The 21,899-nt window shown below is 42.7% G+C and overlaps 2 protein-coding genes across 5 annotated transcripts in view; one reads left to right on the top strand and one right to left on the bottom strand.

Annotated features, from left to right (window-relative positions):
- Window positions 1–21,899, bottom strand: part of LOC139761069 (uncharacterized) — a 133,167-nt gene that overhangs the window by 85,570 nt on the left and 25,698 nt on the right. For 3 of the 4 annotated variants that reach the window (XM_071684882.1, XM_071684883.1, XM_071684884.1), the window contains one exon: window positions 17,036–17,376. The gene's annotated coding sequence lies outside the window, so the exon portion shown is untranslated. Of the gene's footprint in view, window positions 1–17,035; window positions 17,377–17,478; window positions 17,736–21,899 lie in introns of those variants that run through there. The other variant, XM_071684881.1, reaches the window with a different exon arrangement.
- The window catches only part of LOC139761219 (uncharacterized), a 28,608-nt gene that overhangs the window by 184 nt on the left and 6,525 nt on the right, over window positions 1–21,899 (top strand). Inside the window, exons 2-11 of the mRNA XM_071685261.1 lie at window positions 7,040–7,159; window positions 7,752–7,886; window positions 9,561–9,710; window positions 10,058–10,207; window positions 12,098–12,238; window positions 13,148–13,300; window positions 13,632–13,790; window positions 15,362–15,508; window positions 15,923–16,072; window positions 21,269–21,430. Of these exons, the coding sequence (XP_071541362.1) occupies window positions 7,048–7,159; window positions 7,752–7,886; window positions 9,561–9,710; window positions 10,058–10,207; window positions 12,098–12,238; window positions 13,148–13,300; window positions 13,632–13,790; window positions 15,362–15,508; window positions 15,923–16,072; window positions 21,269–21,430 (1,459 nt within the window). The 5' untranslated portion in view covers window positions 7,040–7,047. The remainder of the gene's footprint in view (window positions 1–7,039; window positions 7,160–7,751; window positions 7,887–9,560; window positions 9,711–10,057; window positions 10,208–12,097; window positions 12,239–13,147; window positions 13,301–13,631; window positions 13,791–15,361; window positions 15,509–15,922; window positions 16,073–21,268; window positions 21,431–21,899) is intronic.

The raw sequence follows: 21,899 nt of genomic DNA, 5'->3' as shown, positions 1-21,899 counted from the left end.
TAACCGAAGTTTTAGGCAAACTCGTTCGATAACTGGAAGCTGTCATGTCGTATTGTCTTCTCCAACAGACCAACATACAAGAAAATCTTCAAGTAAAACTCCTTGCGTCTTGTCCAAGCAAACAAATAAAGTGACACACAGCAGAACATAGTCTGTGACGAGGTTACTTTCTTGAGGACAGACAAATATTCTACATTCCTAATATATATATATATATATATATATATATATATATATATATATATATATATATATATATATATATATATATATATATATCATACTATTCGCCATTTCCCGCATTAGCGAGGTAGCGTTGAGAACAGAGGACTGGGCCTTTGAGGGAATATCCTCACCTGACCCCCTTCTCTGTTCCCTCTTTTGGAAAATCAAAAAAAAAAAAAAGCGAAAGGGGAGGATATATATATATATATATATATATATATATATATATATATATATATATATATATATATATATATATATTTTGCTTTGTCGCTGTCTCCCGCGTTTGCGAGGTAGCGCAAGGAAACAGACGAAAGAAATGGCTCAACCCACCCCCATACATATGTATATAAATACACGTCCACACAGGCAAATATACATACCTACACAGCTTTCCATGGTTTACCCCAGACGCTTCACATGCACTGATTCAATCCACTGACGTGCTAGCACGTCAACCCCGGTATACCACATCGATCCAATTCACTCTATTCCTTGCCCTCCTTTCACCCTCCTGCATGTTCAGGCCCCGATCACACAACATCTTTTTCACTCCATCTTTCCACCTCCAATTTGGTCTCCCTCTTCTCGTTCCCTCCACCTCCGACACATATATCCTCTTGGTCAATCTTTCCTCGCTCATTCTCTTCATGTGCCCAAACCATTTCAAAACACCCTCTTCTGCTCTCTCAACCACGCTCTTTTTATTTCCACACATCTCTCTTACCCTTACGTTACTTACTCGATCAAACCACCTCACACCACACATTGTCCTCAAACATCTCATTTCCAGCACATCCATCCTCCTGCGCACAACTCTATCCATAGCCCACGCCTCGCAACCATACAACATTGTTGGAACCACTATTCCTTCAAACATACCCATTTTGGCTTTCCGAGATAATCTTCTCGAATTCCACACATTCTTCAAGGCTCCCAGGATTTTCGCCCCCTCCCCCACCCTATGATCCACTTCCGCTTCCATGGTTCCATCCGCTGCCAGATCCACTCCCAGATATCTAAAACACTTTACTTCCTCCAGTTTTTCTCCATTCAAACTTACCTCCCAATTGCCTTGACCCTGAACCCTACTGTACCTAATAACCTTGCTCTTATTCACATTTACTCTTAACTTTCTTCTTTCACACACTTTACCAAACTCAGTCACCAGCTTCTGCAGTTTCTCACATGAATCAGCCACCAGCGCTGTATCATCAGCGAACAACAACTGACTCACTTCCCAAGCTCTCTCATCCACAACAGACTTCATACTTGCCCCTCTTTCCAAAACTCTTGCATTCACCTCCCTAACAACCCCATCCATAAACAAATTAAAAAAACCATGGAGACATCACACACCCCTGCCGCAAACCTACATTCACTGAGAACCAATCACTTTCCTCTCTTCCTACACGTACACATGCCTTACATCCTCGATAAAAACTTTTCACTGCTTCTAACAACTTGCCTCCCACACCAATATATATATATATATATATATATAAGGTAAGGTTATTTAATGTATGTATGACTCATGGTGAGGTGCCTGAGGATTGGCGGAATGCGTGCATAGTGCCATTGTACAAAGGCAAAGGGGATAAGAGTGAGTGCTCAAATTACAGAGGTATAAGTTTGTTGAGTATTCCTGGTAAATTATATGGGAGAGTATTGATTGAGAGGGTGAAGGCATGTACAGAGCATCAGATTGGGGAAGAGCAGTGTGGTTTCAGAAGTGGTAGAGGATGTGTGGATCAGGTGTTTGCTTTGAAGAATGTATGTGAGAAATACTTAGAAAAGCAAATGGATTTGTATGTAGCATTTATGGATCTGGAGAAGGCATATGATAGAGTTGATAGAGATGCTCTGTGGAAGGTATTAAGAATATATGGTGTGGGAGGAAAGTTGTTAGAAGCAGTGAAAAGTTTTTATCGAGGATGTAAGGCATGTGTACGTGTAGGAAGAGAGGAAAGTGATTGGTTCTCAGTGAATGTAGGTTTGCGGCAGGGGTGTGTGATGTCTCCATGGTTGTTTAATTTGTTTATGGATGGGGTTGTTAGGGAGGTAAATGCAAGAGTTTTGGAAAGAGGGGCAAGTATGAAGTCTGTTGGGGATGAGAGAGCTTGGGAAGTGAGTCAGTTGTTGTTCGCTGATGATACAGCGCTGGTGGCTGATTCATGTGAGAAACTGCAGAAGCTGGTGACTGAGTTTGGTAAAGTGTGTGGAAGAAGAAAGTTAAGAGTAAATGTGAATAAGAGCAAGGTTATTAGGTACAGTAGGGTTGAGGGTCAAGTCAATTGGGAGGTGAGCTTGAATGGAGAAAAACTGGAGGAAGTGAAGTGTTTTAGATATCTGGGAGTGGATCTGGCAGCGGATGGAACCATGGAAGCGGAAGTGGATCATAGGGTGGGGGAGGGGGCGAAAATTCTGGGGGCCTTGAAGAATGTGTGGAAGTCGAGAAGATTATCTCGGAAAGCAAAAATGGGTATGTTTGAAGGAATAGTGGTTCCAACAATGTTGTATGGTTGCGAGGCGTGGGCTATGGATAGAGTTGTGCGCAGGAGGATGGATGTGCTGGAAATGAGATGTTTGAGGACAATGTGTGGTGTGAGGTGGTTTGATCGAGTGAGTAACGTAAGGGTAAGAGAGATGTGTGGAAATAAAAAGAGCGTGGTTGAGAGAGCAGAAGAGGGTGTTTTGAAGTGGTTTGGGCACATGGAGAGAATGAGTGAGGAAAGATTGACCAAGAGGATATATGTGTCGGAGGTGGAGGGAACGAGGAGAAGAGGGAGACCAAATTGGAGGTGGAAAGATGGAGTGAAAAAGATTTTGTGTGATCGGGGCCTGAACATGCAGGAGGGTGAAAGGAGGGCAAGGAATAGAGTGAATTGGAGCGATGTGGTATACCGGGGTTGACGTGCTGTCAGTGGATTGAATCAAGGCATGTGAAGCGTCTGGGGTAAACCATGGAAAGTTGTGTAGGTATGTATATTTGCGTGTGTGGACGTATGTATATACATGTGTATGGGGGGGGGGGGGGGGGTTGGGCCATTTCTTTCGTCTGTTTCCTTGCGCTACCTCGCAAACGCGGGAGACAGCGTTTTTTTTTTTTTTTTTTTTTTTTTCCAAAAGAGGGAACAGAGAAGGGGCCCAGGTGAGGATATTCCCTCAATGGCCCAGTCCTCTGTTCTCAACGCTACCTCGCTAATGCGGGAAATGGCGAATAGTATGAAAGAAAAAGAAATATATATATGGACACAAGATAGTAAAAGGAGAAGGCCCTTTACCACCTACCGCTCCCTTCCGATGGCCTATAACAAAGTCATCTGATGTACAAGAACAGTACTACACAGACAGAATCGTTAAAAGCAAAATGGTGACGCTGGCGAGCGAGCTAACGTTTCTGAGAACCTGTAAACATGAGACGGAAAGGCTGGTGTAATCTAAGCTTGGGGGAGGAGGTTGAAAGTTGTGACACATCGGGGAAGTTTGTGAACGTCGGAGGGATGTGATGAGTAAGGGAATATTGTTAGAACGGAAAGAGGGGTTGCAGGGATAAGCTGCGACAAAGAAAATGTGGTAAGCAGGGCAGGCTGTAACCTATCAAATACGAGAAATTGCGACATATGAGATACCGGTTACGATGAGGTGAGTTGTGAGACGTGGATGGACGACTGTAAATTGTGATTTTTTTTTTTTTTTTTTTGTCGTTACCTAAGACCGCACGGGCAACTGAGACCGTAACCAAGGCCATCCCATTAACATATATATATATATATATATATATATATATATATATATATATATATATATATATATTATATATATATATATATATATATATATAGATAGATAGATAGATAGATAGATAGATAGATATTCCTACGAGTCCACGGAGAAAAGCAAGCACGATAAGTTCCCAAGTGCACTGTCGTGTAATAATCACATCATCAGGGGAGACACAAGAGAGAAATATAACAGTCAGTTGATATACGTCGAAGATACGAAGCTAGGACGCCATTTGGTAAACATGTGATTGTCCAAGACAGACAAGGAGCTCCGTCTGTCTGTCTTGGACAATAGCATGTTTACTAAATGGCGTTCAAGCTTATCTTCAATGTATATCAACTGACTGTTATATTTCTCTCTTGTGTCTCCCCTGATGATGCGATTATTACACGAAAGTGCACTTGGGAACTTATCGTGTTTCATATTCCCCGTGGACTTTTGATCACGTGCAAAATTGTGATCCTTTCCATTATATATATATATATATATATATATATATATATATATATATATATATATATATATATATCCTAGCCTGAACTAGGTACCTATTTTATCGACCAATCTCCAAGGGTGGATGAACGGCTGGGTTGACTGTGGACCAACTACCGTAACCAGGATTCGAACCCATGCACCCGACCCTGGGCGGCCAGTGAATGTGTCGCGCTCAGGAACGCGAACCTTTAAACCACGGGAGTCCAAGCAGGGGTTATGAAAAAGGGGATTGGTTGACGTAAATGAGTTACAGTTGTAACAATTAGATTGTTAACAAGTGAGAGAGTTTTAATACAATTTGGAAGAGACTGGAGTGAATATAAGGATGTCTTCCAGCAAGCTCAAATACTTTCGTGCATTTAAGGGTTATGTGTCAAGCTCAAGTGCCGTGCTCAACGGTCGTACCACCCTGTTCAACGATACCGAGTTGTTCAAAAGTCGTACTCTTTCACGACCCATGACTGGTCGTGGTGTCGCTCTCACGTGCGAATACAAAATTCAGTTGAATGCCCCCTCCCCCCAAAGTCTCATAAGCAACACGGAAACATCGAAAAAGAGAATCACATACCACTGAATACTAACACATACTGCTGAATATTAACAGAGTTTATTATTAAACGAGAATACTACAGCGCTGAGGTCCACACGGACCTGTTTTGAGAAGCCACGATTCCACTGGCTTACAACGGGTCAAGTTCAGAGAATACAGTGTTGCTTAAGTGCTAGGAACACAAGTTCATCCCTCCCACACACACACACACACATACAAAGTCCAAAAAATACAGTGTGCTTAAGTGCTAAGAACACAAGTTCATCCCTCCCACACACACACACACAAAGTCCAAAAAATACAGTGTTGCTTAAGTGCTAAGAACACAAGTTCATCCCTCCCACACACACACACACACACACACACAAAGTTCAAAAATACAGTGTTGCTTAAGTGCTAGGAACACAAGTTCATCCCTCCCACACACACACACAAACAAGTTCAAACAATACAGTGTTGCTAAAGTGCTACAAACACAAACTCCTCTCTCTCTCTCTCTCCCATACACACAAGTTCTGAGAATAGTGTTGCTAGGAGTGCTACACACACACACACACAGACACACACACAAAAGTGCTGACGTGCTACACACACACAAAAGTGCTGACGTGCTACACACACACAAAAGTGCTGATTGTCAACGTCAGCGACCAACCAGTGTTCCACACACGCTGTGGCAGAGAACGACCCGCGTCCCTTGCCCGCGAGCGTCAGTGAATTGATCTTCCTCCCACTGGAAGGGGAGGGAGGTGTGTGTGTGTGTGTTGGGGAATAGTAATTATCGTGCCCCGGCTGGGAGTGGCCATCCTGAACACATTCATCATCTGCCATGACACACCCGTCCCATATACTTTTCTCATACCTCAACCCAAAACTAGCGTTGCAGAAGGCACATCATTCTTACGGTTTACATAACAGGAGGCTAGAACCATCACCTATTATCAAAACGGAAAAGTCGCAGTATTAGAATAATTTAACAGTACAGTCTATAGTATTAGAATAATTTAACAGTACAGTCTATAGTATTAGAATAATTTAACAGTACAGTCTATAGTATTAGAATAATTTAACAGTACAGTCTATAGTATTAGAATAATTTAACAGTACAGTCTATAGTAGTAGAATAATCTAACAGTACAGTCTATAGTATTAATCTAACAGTACACTCTATAGTATTAGAATAATTTAACATTACAGTCTACTATGGCATCCGGGAGTGGAAACCATTTCTTATACTCTCTACCGAAATCCGTTGATCGCCCAGTGTCTCGAAGCGTGTCGATCAACACCCGGACACAACTAAGTGTGGATGAACCACCGCTGCTCCCACAGCGGGGTGTGGGTAAGCAGATGAACCACCGCTTCCCCCACAGCGGGGTGTGGGTAAGCAAGATGAACCACCGCTGCTCCCACAGCGGGGTGTGGGTAAGCAAGATGAACCACCGCTGCCCCCACAGCGGGGTGTGGGTAAGCAAGATGAACCACCGCTGCTCCCACAGCGGGGTGTGGTAAGCAGATGAACCACCGCTTCCCCCACAGCGGGGTGTGGTAAGCAAGATAACCAACCGCTGGCCCACCGCGGCCAGGGGGGTGGTGGGTAAGCAGATGAACCACCGCTTCCCACAGCGGGGGTGGGTAAGCTAGATGACCGGCCAGGGGTGTGGTAAGCAAGATGAACCACCGCTGCCCCCACAGCGAAGTGTGTCCATGAATGACAATATATTTTTTTTTCCACATATCTGGTGTGTCCATGAGGGTTTATCGCGTACATCAGAGTGGCCTGTGAAAGGTCTTCATCCCTGTGTTCGAAACATCTTCATGAAATGAATATTTTTTCCCCTTAATTCTACATAATGTTGCTCTCTCTCTCTCTCTCTCTCTCTCTCTCTCTCTCTCTCTCTCTCTCTCTCTCTCTCTCTCTCATACGTCAACAGAGACTGAATAATACATCCTCTGCAACTCAACTCCCGAAATTCGTTATAGGTGCCAGAATGGTGAGGATGGGCAAGCCGGCGCCGCCCTTACTGCTGACGTTGCTCCTACGGGCGCTGACCGTTACGTCCGTGACGTCACAAGACATTATTTTCAAGGGTCAACGCTCAAGTAAGTGTTGCTAGACGGAGAGGTATGGGTGTTTGTGATGACTATTTGTGTGTTACGGGGAGCGAGTTTTACACTCAAAGTGTTGCCACCCCCGTCTTAACCTTGAATAGATGGCCAGATATAAACACAGGCACACATATCCCCTTTGGTTTATTCTATGTCTTTTATCAGGTTTCAACCCCACTGCATTAGATTTAGACAGTGTTATGTTCATCTTTACTTCTCTATGGCGTTATGTAGTGCCTAAAAATATCGGCAGCAACGGAAGTCTTGGAAATATATTTTAAATGAACACTTTCCTTCACGAACAGTTCCTGTGTTTATTACTCATGTCTGACGTATAATGTCGGCCATATCATTGGCTGAACAGTCCATAAGCTGGTGACACATATCACATAAAACACACACACACACACATACCTTCACAAGGTATTATTGTCCTAGAGAACGGGAGCGCACATCACGATACAAACCCCTCCTTTTCTACCAATGATGTCTAATATCTGCTAAATAGCACCGTGGCCCAAGACAACCTAAGGTGTGTGTCGTCAGGCCACACGAGGTTGTGTTGAGTGCATCTTTCTGGCTCCAGGATGTCCCAGCCAGTGTGAGTACGTCTACGACCCTGTGTGTGGTAGCAACGGCGTCTCGTACCCCAACCTCTGCTTCTTCACCCGGGCCAACTGTCGGAAAACCTCCGTCAGGACTGTCAAGTTGGGACCGTGTTGTGAGTATTGGAACCAACCTCTGTCGTGGTTTTAACTGGTCTGGTCTCAGGCCATACACACACACACACACACACACACACACACATATATATATATATATATATATATATATATATATATATATATATATATATATATATATATATATATATATGGGAGGCAAGTTGTTAGAAGCAGTGAAAAGTTTTTATCGAGGATGTAAGGCATGTGTACGTGTAGGAAGAGAGGAAAGTGATTGGTTCTCAGTGAATGTAGGTTTGCGGCAGGGGTGTGTGATGTCTCCATGGTTGTTTAATTTGTTTATGGATGGGGTTGTTAGGGAGGTGAATGCAAGAGTTTTGGAAAGAGGGGCAAGAATGAAGTCTGTTGGGGATGAGAGAGCTTGGGAAGTGAGTCAGTTGTTGTTCGCTGATGATACAGCGCTGGTGGCTGATTCATGTGAGAAACTGCAGAAGCTGGTGACTGAGTTTGGTAAAGTGTGTGGAAGAAGAAAGTTAAGAGTAAATGTGAATAAGAGCAAGGTTATTAGGTACAGTAGGGTTGAGGGTCAAGTCAATTGGGAGGTGAGTTTGAATGGAGAAAAACTGGAGGAAGTGAAGTGTTTTAGATATCTGGGAGTGGATCTGGCAGCGGATGGAACCATGGAAGCGGAAGTGGATCATAGGGTGGGGGAGGGGGCGAAAATTCTGGGAGCCTTGAAGAATGTGTGGAAGTCGAGAACATTATCTCGGAAAGCAAAAATGGGTATGTTTGAAGGAATAGTGGTTCCAACAATGTTGTATGGTTGCGAGGCGTGGGCTATGGATAGAGTTGTGCGCAGGAGGATGGATGTGCTGGAAATGAGATGTTTGAGGACAATGTGTGGTGTGAGGTGGTTTGATCGAGTAAGTAACGTAAGGGTAAGAGAGATGTGTGGAAATAAAAAGAGCGTGGTTGAGAGAGCAGAAGAGGGTGTTTTGAAATGGTTCGGGCACATGGAGAGAATGAGTGAGGAAAGATTGACCAAGAGAATATATGTGTCAGAGGTGGAGGGAACGAGGAGAAGAGGGAGACCAAATTGGAGGTGGAAAGATGGAGTGAAAAAGATTTTGTGTGATCGGGGCCTGAGCATGCAGGAGGGTGAAAGGAGGGCAAGGAATAGAGTGAATTGGATTGATGTGGTATACCGGGGTTGACGTGCTGTCAGTGGATTGAATCAAGGCATGTGAAGCGTCTGGGGTAAACCATGGAAAGCTGTGTAGGTATGTATATTTGCGTGTGTGGACGTATGTATATACATGTGTATGGGGGTGGGTTGGGCCATTTCTTTCGTCTGTTTCCTTGCGCTACCTCGCAAACGCGGGAGACAGCGACAAAAAAAAAATATATATATATATATATATATATATATATATATATATATATATATATATAATATTATATATATATAATATATATATATATATATATATATATATATATATATATATATATATATATATATATATATGAAACACGATAAGTTCCCAAGTGCACTTTCCTTAATGGGATTAATGGGATGGCCTTGATTAGGGCCTCAGCTGCCCGTGCCGTCTCTCTCATGTTTAGAACCTATGATTGTTTCATGGGCAGACATGGACGATACCCACCGCTTCGTCGTGATGGTTAAACTAACCTTGCCTCCTCCCCACTAGCCGTGCCAGACCCCTGCTCGTTCGTGTGCGACCGCATGTACAACCCGGTGTGCGGTTCCGACGGCGTCACGTACGCGAACCCGTGCGTCCTCCTGTACTTCGCGTGCTACTACGCCAACGGCCTTGTCCCCAGGCACAACGGCAAATGCAGTAAGTCCTTGTGTTAGTCTACCTCCCTACCGTCCTCTGCCTCTATCTATCTATCTACCGTCTTTCTACACCTCAATCTATTACTTCCCCAGCAGTTGTGTATCTTCAACCCCCCTCGCCTGTCTATTCTCCCCCTCGTCTATGTCTATTTACACCTTCTCTCGTGTCTATTTCCTCCCTCACGAACCATTACCCTCAAACCCCTGCCTACTATAACCAATGGAAAACTGTCATGTCTCTAAGGCCATGGACAACCCATGCTCTGCAATGCATAAACTTGTGTGTTGTTTGTTCCAACTATGTGAAGTTGTAGCATGGCACTAACGACCTTCCGTTCCGACGACCAGTCGTGGAGAGGCCGTGTCCAACATCGTGCCCGGACGACAAAGAACCCGTGTGTGGCAGCGACGGCAAGACGTACGACAACCCGTGTTTCCTGCTGCTGAAGGCCTGCACGGGTAGCAGGGTTACCACCGTCAGGAGCGGCCCCTGCAGCAGTAAGTATGGCTCCTCCGGGTTACTACAGCTTCTGCAGTATGCTTCCCGCGAACACCACGGCGTACCCCCTGCAGTTAAGATCTGCTCCACCAGCGGCTCTTATCTCCAGCAGGAACACACACTATGGTGTTGTGAAAAGCATACAGTCCTCTCGAATATATGACGTAGTTAAGGATACGTATTACAAGTACAGTCACAGTGTCCTAAGTCTCTTTATCTAAACCATGACGTCGTAAACGACCGATACGCATTAATATGATGCGTTTGGGACCGTCATTAGGTACAGTGAGACTTGGCTCTGCTTGACACCATTCGGCTAAACTACTGTTGTGGCACACAAAGGTCAGCCACCAATATAATTAAAGAATGGGAGAATTCGAATATAAAATGATCTGGGAGAATATTTGCATACCCAAGCCTTCTCTCGACTCGTATAGTGACGAAGATGGTAATGAACGAGCAAACCAACCGCCCCAGGTCTTGTGTTTACGTTCGCTAGGCGTCCCACGCAACATGTGATCGCGAGGGAAGCAGGCTACTGACGGTAACTGGACAATATGACGCAACAATATCATGGCAAGATAGACTAGGCCCTAGCTACCCACAGTGGCAGATCTGTCGTTTCGAATGGAGGAAAAGTATTAGCAATACTTCAGAATCTTCACGTAAATATTACGTTTAGGGAAATCATATTCACTATATTTTACACTTTTCCATGCAGTCTACTCTCGGCATCCCACTCACGACAAAGATTATTGCTTCCTGAGTATTGATAACCATTAAATTAAAAAAGATAAAAATTCAAGGCATAGCGGCCAGTTCAAAATCAGCATATCTTGTTTCACTTACTTTCTTTTTAGCCTTAATTAATTTAAGCATTCTGTCATAGTTTTATATGTTGTACAACCAACAATGTCTTTTCTTAAAGTAGGTTAGATATTTAGGTAACTCATTCAGTTATTGATTACTCTCCCTCCACTCGATATGTACTCAGAAATCACCCTGATACACAGGGTAACTCTTTCAAGACCTGTGGTAAGATTTGTCAAAGTTCCCTATCTCGATATTATCATTCATATATTGGTAACGTGATTTACTCTATAATCCTCAACTTCCCAGGTGTTTCAGTCATCTAATTGGAGAGATGAATGAGCTGTTAAGGCAGACGAAGGACACTGAAAAGCCAGATGACAGAGGACCTAATGGTCTATGACGAGGTTATCTGCTGAAGGACAGTAATGGTGTCCTACGTTCCTAATCATTAGACAGTAGATGGAGAAGGAACAGTACAGAAGAAGGCTCTTTCCCCCCAACCACCATTCCCCTCTGATGGTCTTTGACGAGGTCGTCTGCTGGAGGACAGTAACAATAATCAAAATTCCCAATTCACATAGATGGAGACTGGATAGCAAAGGTGGCGGCTCCTCCTTCCCACCCACCATTCCTTACTGATGGTCTATGACGAGGTTATCTGCTGGAGGAGAGGAACAGCAACTCACTAAATTCCTCGACTCCAACAAGATCACCCCGAGTATAAGAAAGCTATTCCTTTGGGCTTGACCCAACCCACCGTACCCACCCTCCTGACGAACTATGACAAGGTTTTTCTCTTGGACATGATAGTAACTAGTGAAGCAGAAGATTCCTCCCCGCCCAACACTTCCTCCTAATGCGTGAACAGGTGATCTGCTGGAGGGCAGTAAGTCACCCAGTCTATACAGATGGAGACAAGATAGTAGAATAGAAGGCTCCTCCCCTCCCACCACTCCCTCCTGATGGTCTATGATAAGGTTAACTGCCGGAGGACGGTACTAGTAACATAAAATTCATAATATGAATTCACGGCGACCAGAAGGTACAGCAGAAGTGACGAATAATGTGTTGCATAGCAGGGAGGTGTCCAAGGCGGTGTACCAGGGAGTACCTGCCGGTGTGTGGCAGCGATGGCCTAACCTACCCCAACGAGTGCGTCCTGAAGAAGAGGCATTGCAATAACCAACGCGTCTTCAAGGCTTACGACGGCACTTGCGGTAAGACAGCACCACAGCACACAATGCCATACAAAAATGGACGGAAAAAAAATAAATCACCAGCCTTGATACGTGTTTTCCTAGCAATAATAGTCTGTTTAAAACAGGACAATGCCTTCCTACGTCATTCGTGGCAATTCTTCCCATGTAATGAAAACCCAAACACGAACTGTAATATACTTAATAAATTCACCAGATGTAGGGAGGTATTTAGAGTATAGCGACTGTGTGCCCTCTACACACACACACACACATCAACGCACTCGAGACCACATGCACAACGCACTTCTTCCGGATGTGGCGGGACCGGTCTGTCAGCTAACCCTGTAAGCCTCAGCCATTTCAAGAGGATAATCAAAAGTCCATTTAAAAATATTCACTGGATGGCAAAGGGTCTGACAAAATGGTCGACTGCGCCACATGAATTACAGCATGCAATCATAACAGAGAGAACTGATATATCGCGTAACTAGATACACAAAAAAATTTACAGGTGAAACTATCGTATATTAGCCTAAACACTGGCAATATTATACTAGGCCTCCGTCTTCTAAGGCAGGATCTAGCGCGTGGCGCTCACCTCATATCTTGCTTGTTTCTGCCGCTAGGATTATTACATAATTACGTACACATTATCAGGGACTGACTGCTAGCAAATAAATTTCGTTTTTAAATGTTTCTGTAGAAAAAGAACGGGAGAGGGGTAAGCTGGATGCAACATACAGCCCACATATAAAGATATTTCACCGCATATTTGAGTAAATATGACTGAACACCAAAGCTAAGTTACGAACCGACCATTCCCAAATGTCCACACACTCACCGCACTACCTCCTTAAGTGTATTAACGATCATCAGCGTTAAACCACCCATTCTCAACTCGCGTAACAACGCCATTACTGTTTACAGGCCCTACGAAACGGCCATGCCCAACGAGCTGCAGCTTCAGCAACGAGCCACTGTGCGCCAGCGACGGCAACACGTACAGCAACCAGTGCACCTTGGACGTCACCAACTGCCACAGTTCAACCACCATTACCAAGCTCTACGATGGTGAATGTGGTAAGATTACCTTAATAACCATGTTCTGGATTAACTATGTTCTGGATTTTTTAGAGTACAACGCCAAAGTAATACCTAAAGATGTCTTTAAAGGAACTTTCACCGTAAATATTTGAAGATAAAGTTAAGGGAAATCACACTCATTCTGGATTCACGTCTGTCAAGTTTGTTCTGCGATCACAAATAATATTTTTCTGTACAATCATGCTCTGTATCCTCGCCGCTGTGTCGAATAATGGCACCAAGAACTCTGGCGTATAACCAAACGATCATGCATACCCAATATCATGAGATATTCCTAGGCTTAGAATATCTAGTTTGTCTATTCCAGTCAAGACAGACAACTCGCAGCGAAAGTGTCCCTCTCACTGCCCGTTCATCTACGCGCCTGTATGTGGCAGCGACGGCAAGACGTACAGCAACCAGTGTGCTCTGGACTCGGCCTCCTGCTTGGACCCGACAATCACCAAGACTCAAGACGTCGCATGTGGTGAGATCGAAGTCCGCACTCGTTAAATCGTAACGGCCAACTGCGCAGTATCTATTGAAGGTGTGCTCTGAAAGGGGTTGGTTCCCTGTGTATATCTCTCGAAATGTATGAGGAGTTCCTCAAGCCATCCCCTCACACCCTGCCAGCCATGGAAAATGATACAATTCAGAATTCATATAAAATAGGCTGATTTTCATGGTTGTAATCATACGAACACACAAACAGCAAGAGTATCTTCTAAATTAGATTCGTAATATTTTTTTTTCTGTTTAATACGCATCTGAAAACAGCCATTTTCTAAATATTTTACGCGAAATAGGCATCACAAATTCATCCACAAGGACAGGGAGAGATCTGGCGGATTAGCGAACTATAAAGGAGAGAATTGTCAGGTTAACCTAAGTCTACACGGCGCTCAAGTAAAACCACGTTACCTGCCTCGATATCTTACAATAATGTAAAAGCAAATTTTACACTGGTAAGGAAGACTTTCAATTAACTACAGTTTGCAATAGTTGTAAACTATCTCCAATGACATAATCACAACAAAGCAAATGCACTCTCATAACGGTTGTTTGAGTGTACAAACACAAGCAGATTTAATTTTTGGGAATAATGATTACCCTCCTCATATGTTGTATGATATTTTCACATATGTTGTATGATATTTTCACATCATCTAGCTACATTACCGATTCACAACTTTACTTCTAAAGTAACCAGCAAGTCTGTCAATTAGCCATCTCTTTCCAGAGAAAACGGACAAATTATGACACGCTCTTCCATAATTTAACGGACTACTTAAATTAATGATAAACGCCAATCTCTGGATATCACAGATAATAATCGTTCTCTAACCATTTAAATATGCAGAAATAAATTTGAAAAAACTGGCAATAAACTTAGAAATAAGTGGATATCCAACGTGGCAACAACTGATATGTCTAATACGAAAAAAAAAATGCCCCAACAAGCAGCAGAGATATTAGTCATAAGTCACATTGCGAAAACCCACAACTCTCATTTTTTTCCCCATGAAGATCATACATGAGCTTTGGTACAGGCTTGGCACTGTGTCCCGTTACATATCTGGAGCCAGCCACGCCATGCGGAAATTCATCCTAACGATATTTCTAAAGAACGGCATGTCCGACTTTGCAACACAGTATTCTGGTTTCGAGGTTCCCCACAGTGGGTTTTTTAAACTCGTGATTTTCAATATTCCACAACCACAACAGTTCCTTTAAAATCAAAGCTTTGGTAGTTCTTCACAAAATCATATGACTGTGACGAATTACTCATTACACTAACCTCACTGTCAACATAGAGAAAATGTTATCAACTCGCTCTGCCAACTAGTGGTAACAACTGTGAGCGAGAAGTCGCCTTTGGCGAGGTTTGTATTTGTCGTCTGTGGACGGACAGTCAAGAAACTTCTCACACCCTGCTCCCTGCCTCGGAGCTGCATCAACCCCATGAAATAGGTCCTGGGGTTTTTATAAATAATAATAATAATGATAATAATAATAATAATAATAATAACTTATCAGTCATCTCCACCATCATTCCAGCCACGCAGCAGGATTGCCCGACCTCCTGCTCCGCCAATTACTCCCCCGTGTGTGGCACAGACGGCAAGACCTATGGCAACCAATGCACCCTAGACAAAGTCTCCTGCAGGGACCCCACCATCAGGAAGGACTTCAACGGCGAATGCGGTAAGAATTTTACAACGTCTCTCCGGGTTTGAGAGTTGCCCATCGCCAAATAGCCATGAAACTACAAATTGTACCTTAAACATGAAATACCATAAGTGCCTGCCCACCATATTCCTTGTCTGCTCGTTTTGAGCTCTTGTTAATCTATGCAATTTTGTAAAGTTGTAACATGAAAAGACTAAAGTCACAAGAATAATGTCAATGCAGTTAATTCAGAGGTAAATATGTGCTCCAAGAGCATATATTTAACAACGTGATGGTCGTTAGTAAACAGAGTTAACTCGAACCTAAACTATGTTTAGTTCAGGTGTTGAGCTAAAGGCTCTCGTGGTTCTTCAGTCATTTATCTTTCTCCCGTTAACTCTCATGTTCTTCGACATGGTGACACACAGCTTAATTGATGACTGCCCTCAGGTACACCACAAAGGCCATGCCCAGACGTGTGTCCGGAGGTGTACTCGCCTGTGTGTGGCACGGACGGCAACACGTACGATAGCGACTGCGCCCTGAAGGCAGCCAGCTGCCAAAAACCCTCCATCATTCTGCGGAACAGTGGACCATGTGGTAAGCTACGAACGTAACCCGACGGTAAACAGAACTATTCCCGTGCCAAACCCTCTACGTCAATCCACCCTGTTATGTTATTTCTGGGCACAAAACAACTATACACATTATATCTTTATACTGTACAATTAATACTTACTTCTAATGTTGGCGTTATGAATCACTCACCATCTCGATACACTGCACCTACCTTACTTTCAACACAAACAAGAACCTCCTACCAATCTGTTCATGCAAAAAAAAACTATTTCTCTCTCCGCATTATATGTTTCCTTACCTGCTTCGTTGACTGCAATGCACTGGCCAACCTTAACCTTTTGGGCATTGCTGTGCAAACCCTGACCACCACGACACGACCCTTGAGCATGACGGCCCGTTCTTCGACCGACCCCTTCCAGGTCACGTCAAAGGTCAGGCCGACATATCCAGTGGATTTATCGTCGTACCAATGGGCTCAAAGGGGTACAGCACTTTCTACACAACTTATCCAATGACGTATTTTCTCAAAACATTTCGAATAATAAATGTAAAATAACTTTTGACACAATACTACAGAAATAAACTACTCATTGAAATACATCTTACACCTTTAAGAACAACAGAATAATTAAGAAACACTATCTACTGGAAAGAGAATCTATATTACATTCATCTTTCAGAATAAATTCAAGGACAAATTCTGTAACTTGTGTGATACTGAAGAAATAGTTTCATTTGGTTGTTATCCTCACATAATCAACCCACGTTTAATGTGATAATTTGTAATATGATAATACTAGGATTCAATTATTACATTTTTCTTTAGTGATTTACTACTCGCAAACTCTTGCTTTATCAGTTTTCTTACAATGAATATTTTTCACGATTAAAATATCTCGTAAATCATTAAAGTACCGTTAGTCAAAGTCTAATTCTGAAAGATGACTAAAATCACAAAACAGATTCAACACTACAGTTACCGACCTTACATATACGTTGTGTTGATCCAGGATGATCATCATGTTATTGTGGGCCACTTCGAAGCGAGTTCATCACCCTTGGGGTCCTCTCCTCGGTGTTCTTAGTCATCTGTGTTCTTCAAACACTGTTCCCTTCCTCATCACGATAAGATTGTTCATAAGGCTCACTCGGATCTCAGCAGAGTAAGGTTCATGAAAGTAACTCGAGTCTCAGCACAGATGGGTTCAGGTCTAGTTTGCTTCTAAGCACAACAATGTTCACGAGGCCATTTTGGTTTTCTGCTGGGAATGGTTTTATGAGGCTAGCTTGGGTCCCAGCACAGCAGAGTCCAGTCCTCAGCATACCTGTTGACACAGTACAAGGTTTAGTTACGTACATGGAGTAATTCTTAAGTTCGAACTTAAAAATAACTCACTAACTTGAGCAAAACTCAGTTCGACACATACCCGAACTATGCTACCCGTGATGAGCAGCGTGGAGTCGAAGCCGTCCAATGTTTTGATTGTTGTCCGCACTTTTCCATACAAAAAAAAAATATCATTTTCTCAAGAATTTCACGGATATCACCTCAGTCTAGTGATACGCTAAAGTCTACTACATATCCTCAACATGTAAGACAACTGGATCTACTCTCATAATGCTGATAAACACTGATAAATAACTATAATGCACAGGACATACTTTCCAGCACCACATGGCTCTTTAACTAATCCGGAACCGATCCTCAGATACAGACGACTCTTTACAAAAACGAACGCGCATGCATAAAGGGATCATATTCATTAATCTAAATGTGTACATATAAAAAAAGAAACACTTCAAAACTTAAAGGTGTCTTTTGAATGTTTGCAAAGCAGTATACTTTTAAATATCTACTGAAGTAGTATCATTTATAATTTCTAAAGCCAAACAAATTTTAGAATCAAAAGTGATTGTTTTTATATACACGTATTTAACTGATCTCACACATTTATAAGATAGGGATTTTATCTTATTGCAGCTATTAAAATCTAATGAATCATTGTAATAAAAAATTATATTTCCGTGCATTAGGGATTACTTCATCGTTCAAAGACTGTCATAATGTGGGGAGTTTATCGTACTCGAGAAATTGTTAATGTACCTAGAGTAGGACATCATGGTCAAGGGATTAAATCATAGTTCTCAAATGTCTGTCACCGTCTTTAAATGGACATCTTTCTCAAAGAAGGGTATAATTTTCAGAGGATTAATTCATCGTCTTTATCAAGTCATTGATCTTTAGGGATTAAGTCATCTATCTCATAGGATTGTCATTGTTCACAAGAAATTGAGTTGCTGTTCTCAATTAAATTGTGTTCTCAAGGGATTAAATCATCGTTTCTAACGTTCTTCATAGAATGTCATGGATTTCAAAAGATTAAGCCATCACTCTCAAGAGGTCCACATCTGTCATATCTAAGATTCAAAATGAAATCTTAGACTTTATTTGAATCGTAAAACTAGAATGTCTGATTAATGTTATATAAACAAAACTCGTGTGCCCATTGCGATGTATGAACGATGGATTCGCTAGTTTAATGGTTTGACAATTATGATAGACGGGTCTTCTTGATCCCTTGTAACATCTTCAGATTTTACTAAAAATAAATAAATAAATAAATAAAAACTCAGAACCTTGATACAGGTCCAGCAAGTTTATCATTCATCAGAGCAAGTTTCAAATCAGTACCTCACTAAACCAGGTGTCGTTACATGTTTTATTCCATTGATAATTACTCTTAGTGCAGATATTATAAGATCTTATATAATGATCATATACGGTTCAGGAAATTTCAACCTGGCTGGAATATAAGGAACACGTAAATTGGTTAAAACTGCCTGCATTTCGATTTTTGGTAACCATAACATTGCTTTTTGCAAATGTTTTAACATTTTGCAACTTTAACATTCTTCCCACATCTCCATCTTATATATATATATATATATATATATATATATATATATATATATATATATAGGGTGCGTAAGACAAGGGAGCAAATGGGAACTTCAGTGAAGGGCGTAAATGGGGAGGTGATAACAAGTAGCGGTGATGTGAGAAGGAGATGGAATGAGTATTTTGAAGGTTTGTTGAATGTGTCTGATGACAGAGTGGCAGATATAGGGTGTTTTGGTCGAGGTGGTGTGCAAAGTGAGAGGGTTAGGGAAAATGATTTGGTAAACAGAGAAGAGGTAGTAAAAGCTTTGCGGAAGATGAAAGCCGGCAAGGCAGCAGGTTTGGATGGTATTGCAGTGGAATTTATTAAGAAAGGGGGTGACTGTATTGTTGACTGGTTGGTAAGGTTATTTAATGTATGTATGACTCATGGTGAGGTGCCTGAGGATTGGCGGAATGCGTGCATAGTGCCATTGTACAAAGGCAAAGGGGATAAGAGTGAGTGCTCAAATTACAGAGGTATAAGTTTGTTGAGTATTCCTGGTAAATTATATGGGAGGGTATTGATTGAGAGGGTGAAGGCATGTACAGAGCATCAGATTGGGGAAGAGCAGTGCGGTTTCAGAAGTGGTAGAGGATGTGTGGATCAGGTGTTTGCTTTGAAGAATGTATGTGAGAAATACTTAGAAAAGCAAATGGATTTGTATGTAGCATTTATGGATCTGGAGAAGGCATATGATAGAGTTGATAGAGATGCTCTGTGGAAGGTATTAAGAATATATGGTGTGGGAGGCAAGTTGTTAGAAGCAGTGAAAAGTTTTTATCGAGGATGTAAGGCATGTGTACGTGTAGGAAGAGAGGAAAGTGATTGGTTCTCAGTGAATGTAGGTTTGCGGCAGGGGTGTGTGATGTCTCCATGGTTGTTTAATTTGTTTATGGATGGGGTTGTAAAGGAGGTAAATGCAAGAGTCCTGGAAAGAGGGGCAAGTATGAAGTCTGTTGGGGATGAGAGAGCTTGGGAAGTGAGTCAATTGTTGTTCGCTGATGATACAGCGCTGGTGGCTGATTCATGTGAGAAACTGCAGAAGCTGGTGACTGAGTTTGGTAAAGTGTGTGGAAGAAGAAAGTTGAGAGTAAATGTGAATAAGAGCAAGGTTATTAGGTACAGTAGGGGTGAGGGTCAAGTCAATTGGGAGGTGAGTTTGAATGGAGAAAAACTGGAGGAAGTGAAGTGTTTTAGATATCTGGGAGTGGATCTGTCAGCGGATGGAACCATGGAAGCGGAAGTGGATCATAGGGTGGGGGAGGGGGCGAAAATTTTGGGAGCCTTGAAAAATGTGTGGAAGTCGAGAACATTATCTCGGAAAGCAAAAATGGGTATGTTTGAGGGAATAGTGGTTCCAACAATGCTGTATGGTTGCGAGGCGTGGGCTATGGATAGAGATGTGCGCAGGAGGATGGATGTGCTGGAAATGAGATGTTTGAGGACAATGTGTGGTGTGAGGTGGTTTGATCGAGTAAGTAACGTAAGGGTAAGAGAGATGTGTGGAAATAAAAAGAGCGTGGTTGAGAGAGCAGAAGAGGGTGTTTTGAAATGGTTTGGGCACATGGAGAGAATGAGTGAGGAGAGATTGACCAAGAGGATATATGTGTCGGAGGTGGAGGGAACGAGGAGAAGAGGGAGACCAAATTGGAGGTGGAAAGATGGAGTGAAAAAGATTTTGTGTGATCGGGGCCTGAACATGCAGGAGGGTGAAAGGAGGGCAAGAAATAGAGTGAATTGGAGTCATGTGGTATACAGGGGTTGACGTGCTGTCAGTGGATTGAAGCAAGGCATGTGAAGCGTCTGGGGTAAACCATGGAAAGCTGTGTAGGTATGTATATTTGCGTGTGTGGACGTGTGTATGTACATGTGTATGGGGGGGGGGGGTTGGGCCATTTCTTTCGTCTGTTTCCTTGTGCTACCTCGCAAACGCGGGAGACAGCGACAAAGTATAAAAAAAAAAAAAAAAAAAAAAAATATATATATATATATATATATATATCTCAACCTTTCCTTCATAGCAAGATATTTCTCGTTAATCAAACTAGTTTTTAAGTCATAGCTTCCACTACTGTTCTTTGGAAACTCATATTGCATATGCTTGCGTTAAATAACTATAACAAAGTTGGCCTTGCTCTCCTCTGAAAAAATAATACATAAAAAAAAATTGAATAGTTAAAACGTATCCGTGACCACACTTTGCCACAACCAGTAAATAGACATAGAGATGAGTCGATAGATAAGGCAAGTTGTAACATACTGTCCCGTTCAGCAGCCGTTACACCAGAGCCGAAGCCGCCGTGCGCCAACACCTGCGCTCGCGTGTACTCGCCAGTCTGCGGCTCCGACGGGAAGACTTACTTCAACCTCTGCCTCCTGAACCTGATGTCCTGCAGGGAAGGCACGCCCTTAACCCCCGTCAGGGAGGGCCGCTGTGGTATGTGGGGCGAAGGGGTCACCTCATTTGCCGAAGGAAATAATGTTTATCCTCAAAGATGGATTTCCCCCTAGTAGCGCTCTGTGTAGTGTTGTCTTACCATAATTTTTTTGGTACAGTTGGTGATGACGCGGTCAGCTCCCCGATTGGTAAACCTGCTCAGTAGGTCAACGTAAGGCTACGACAGGTAAGGCTAGTCAGTAGACGAAAGATGTGCCAAAATAGCTAAGTTTCCAATGGTGGTTATGAGAGCCAAGGCGTAGTTCGCATGCCATGTTTCCGATGACCTAACTTCGTCATGATCGCTAAGATTGACACAGAACATGAGAGAAGTTACGAAAGTCGCTACAAATACATTTGATGGCTGAGGTCGTTGGAAGGAAATTAATCCTCTGTATACGACGCTGAGCTTAACATACGACCCTTTCAGCTCGACGATGCTGCCCTTGAATACACGACGGTACGACCC

This window comes from Panulirus ornatus, chromosome 39 (genome assembly GCF_036320965.1).
Source record: "Panulirus ornatus isolate Po-2019 chromosome 39, ASM3632096v1, whole genome shotgun sequence".
In the NCBI taxonomy this organism is placed as follows: Eukaryota; Metazoa; Arthropoda; class Malacostraca; order Decapoda; family Palinuridae; genus Panulirus; species Panulirus ornatus.
This window is presented reverse-complemented; position numbering and strand designations above follow the sequence as displayed.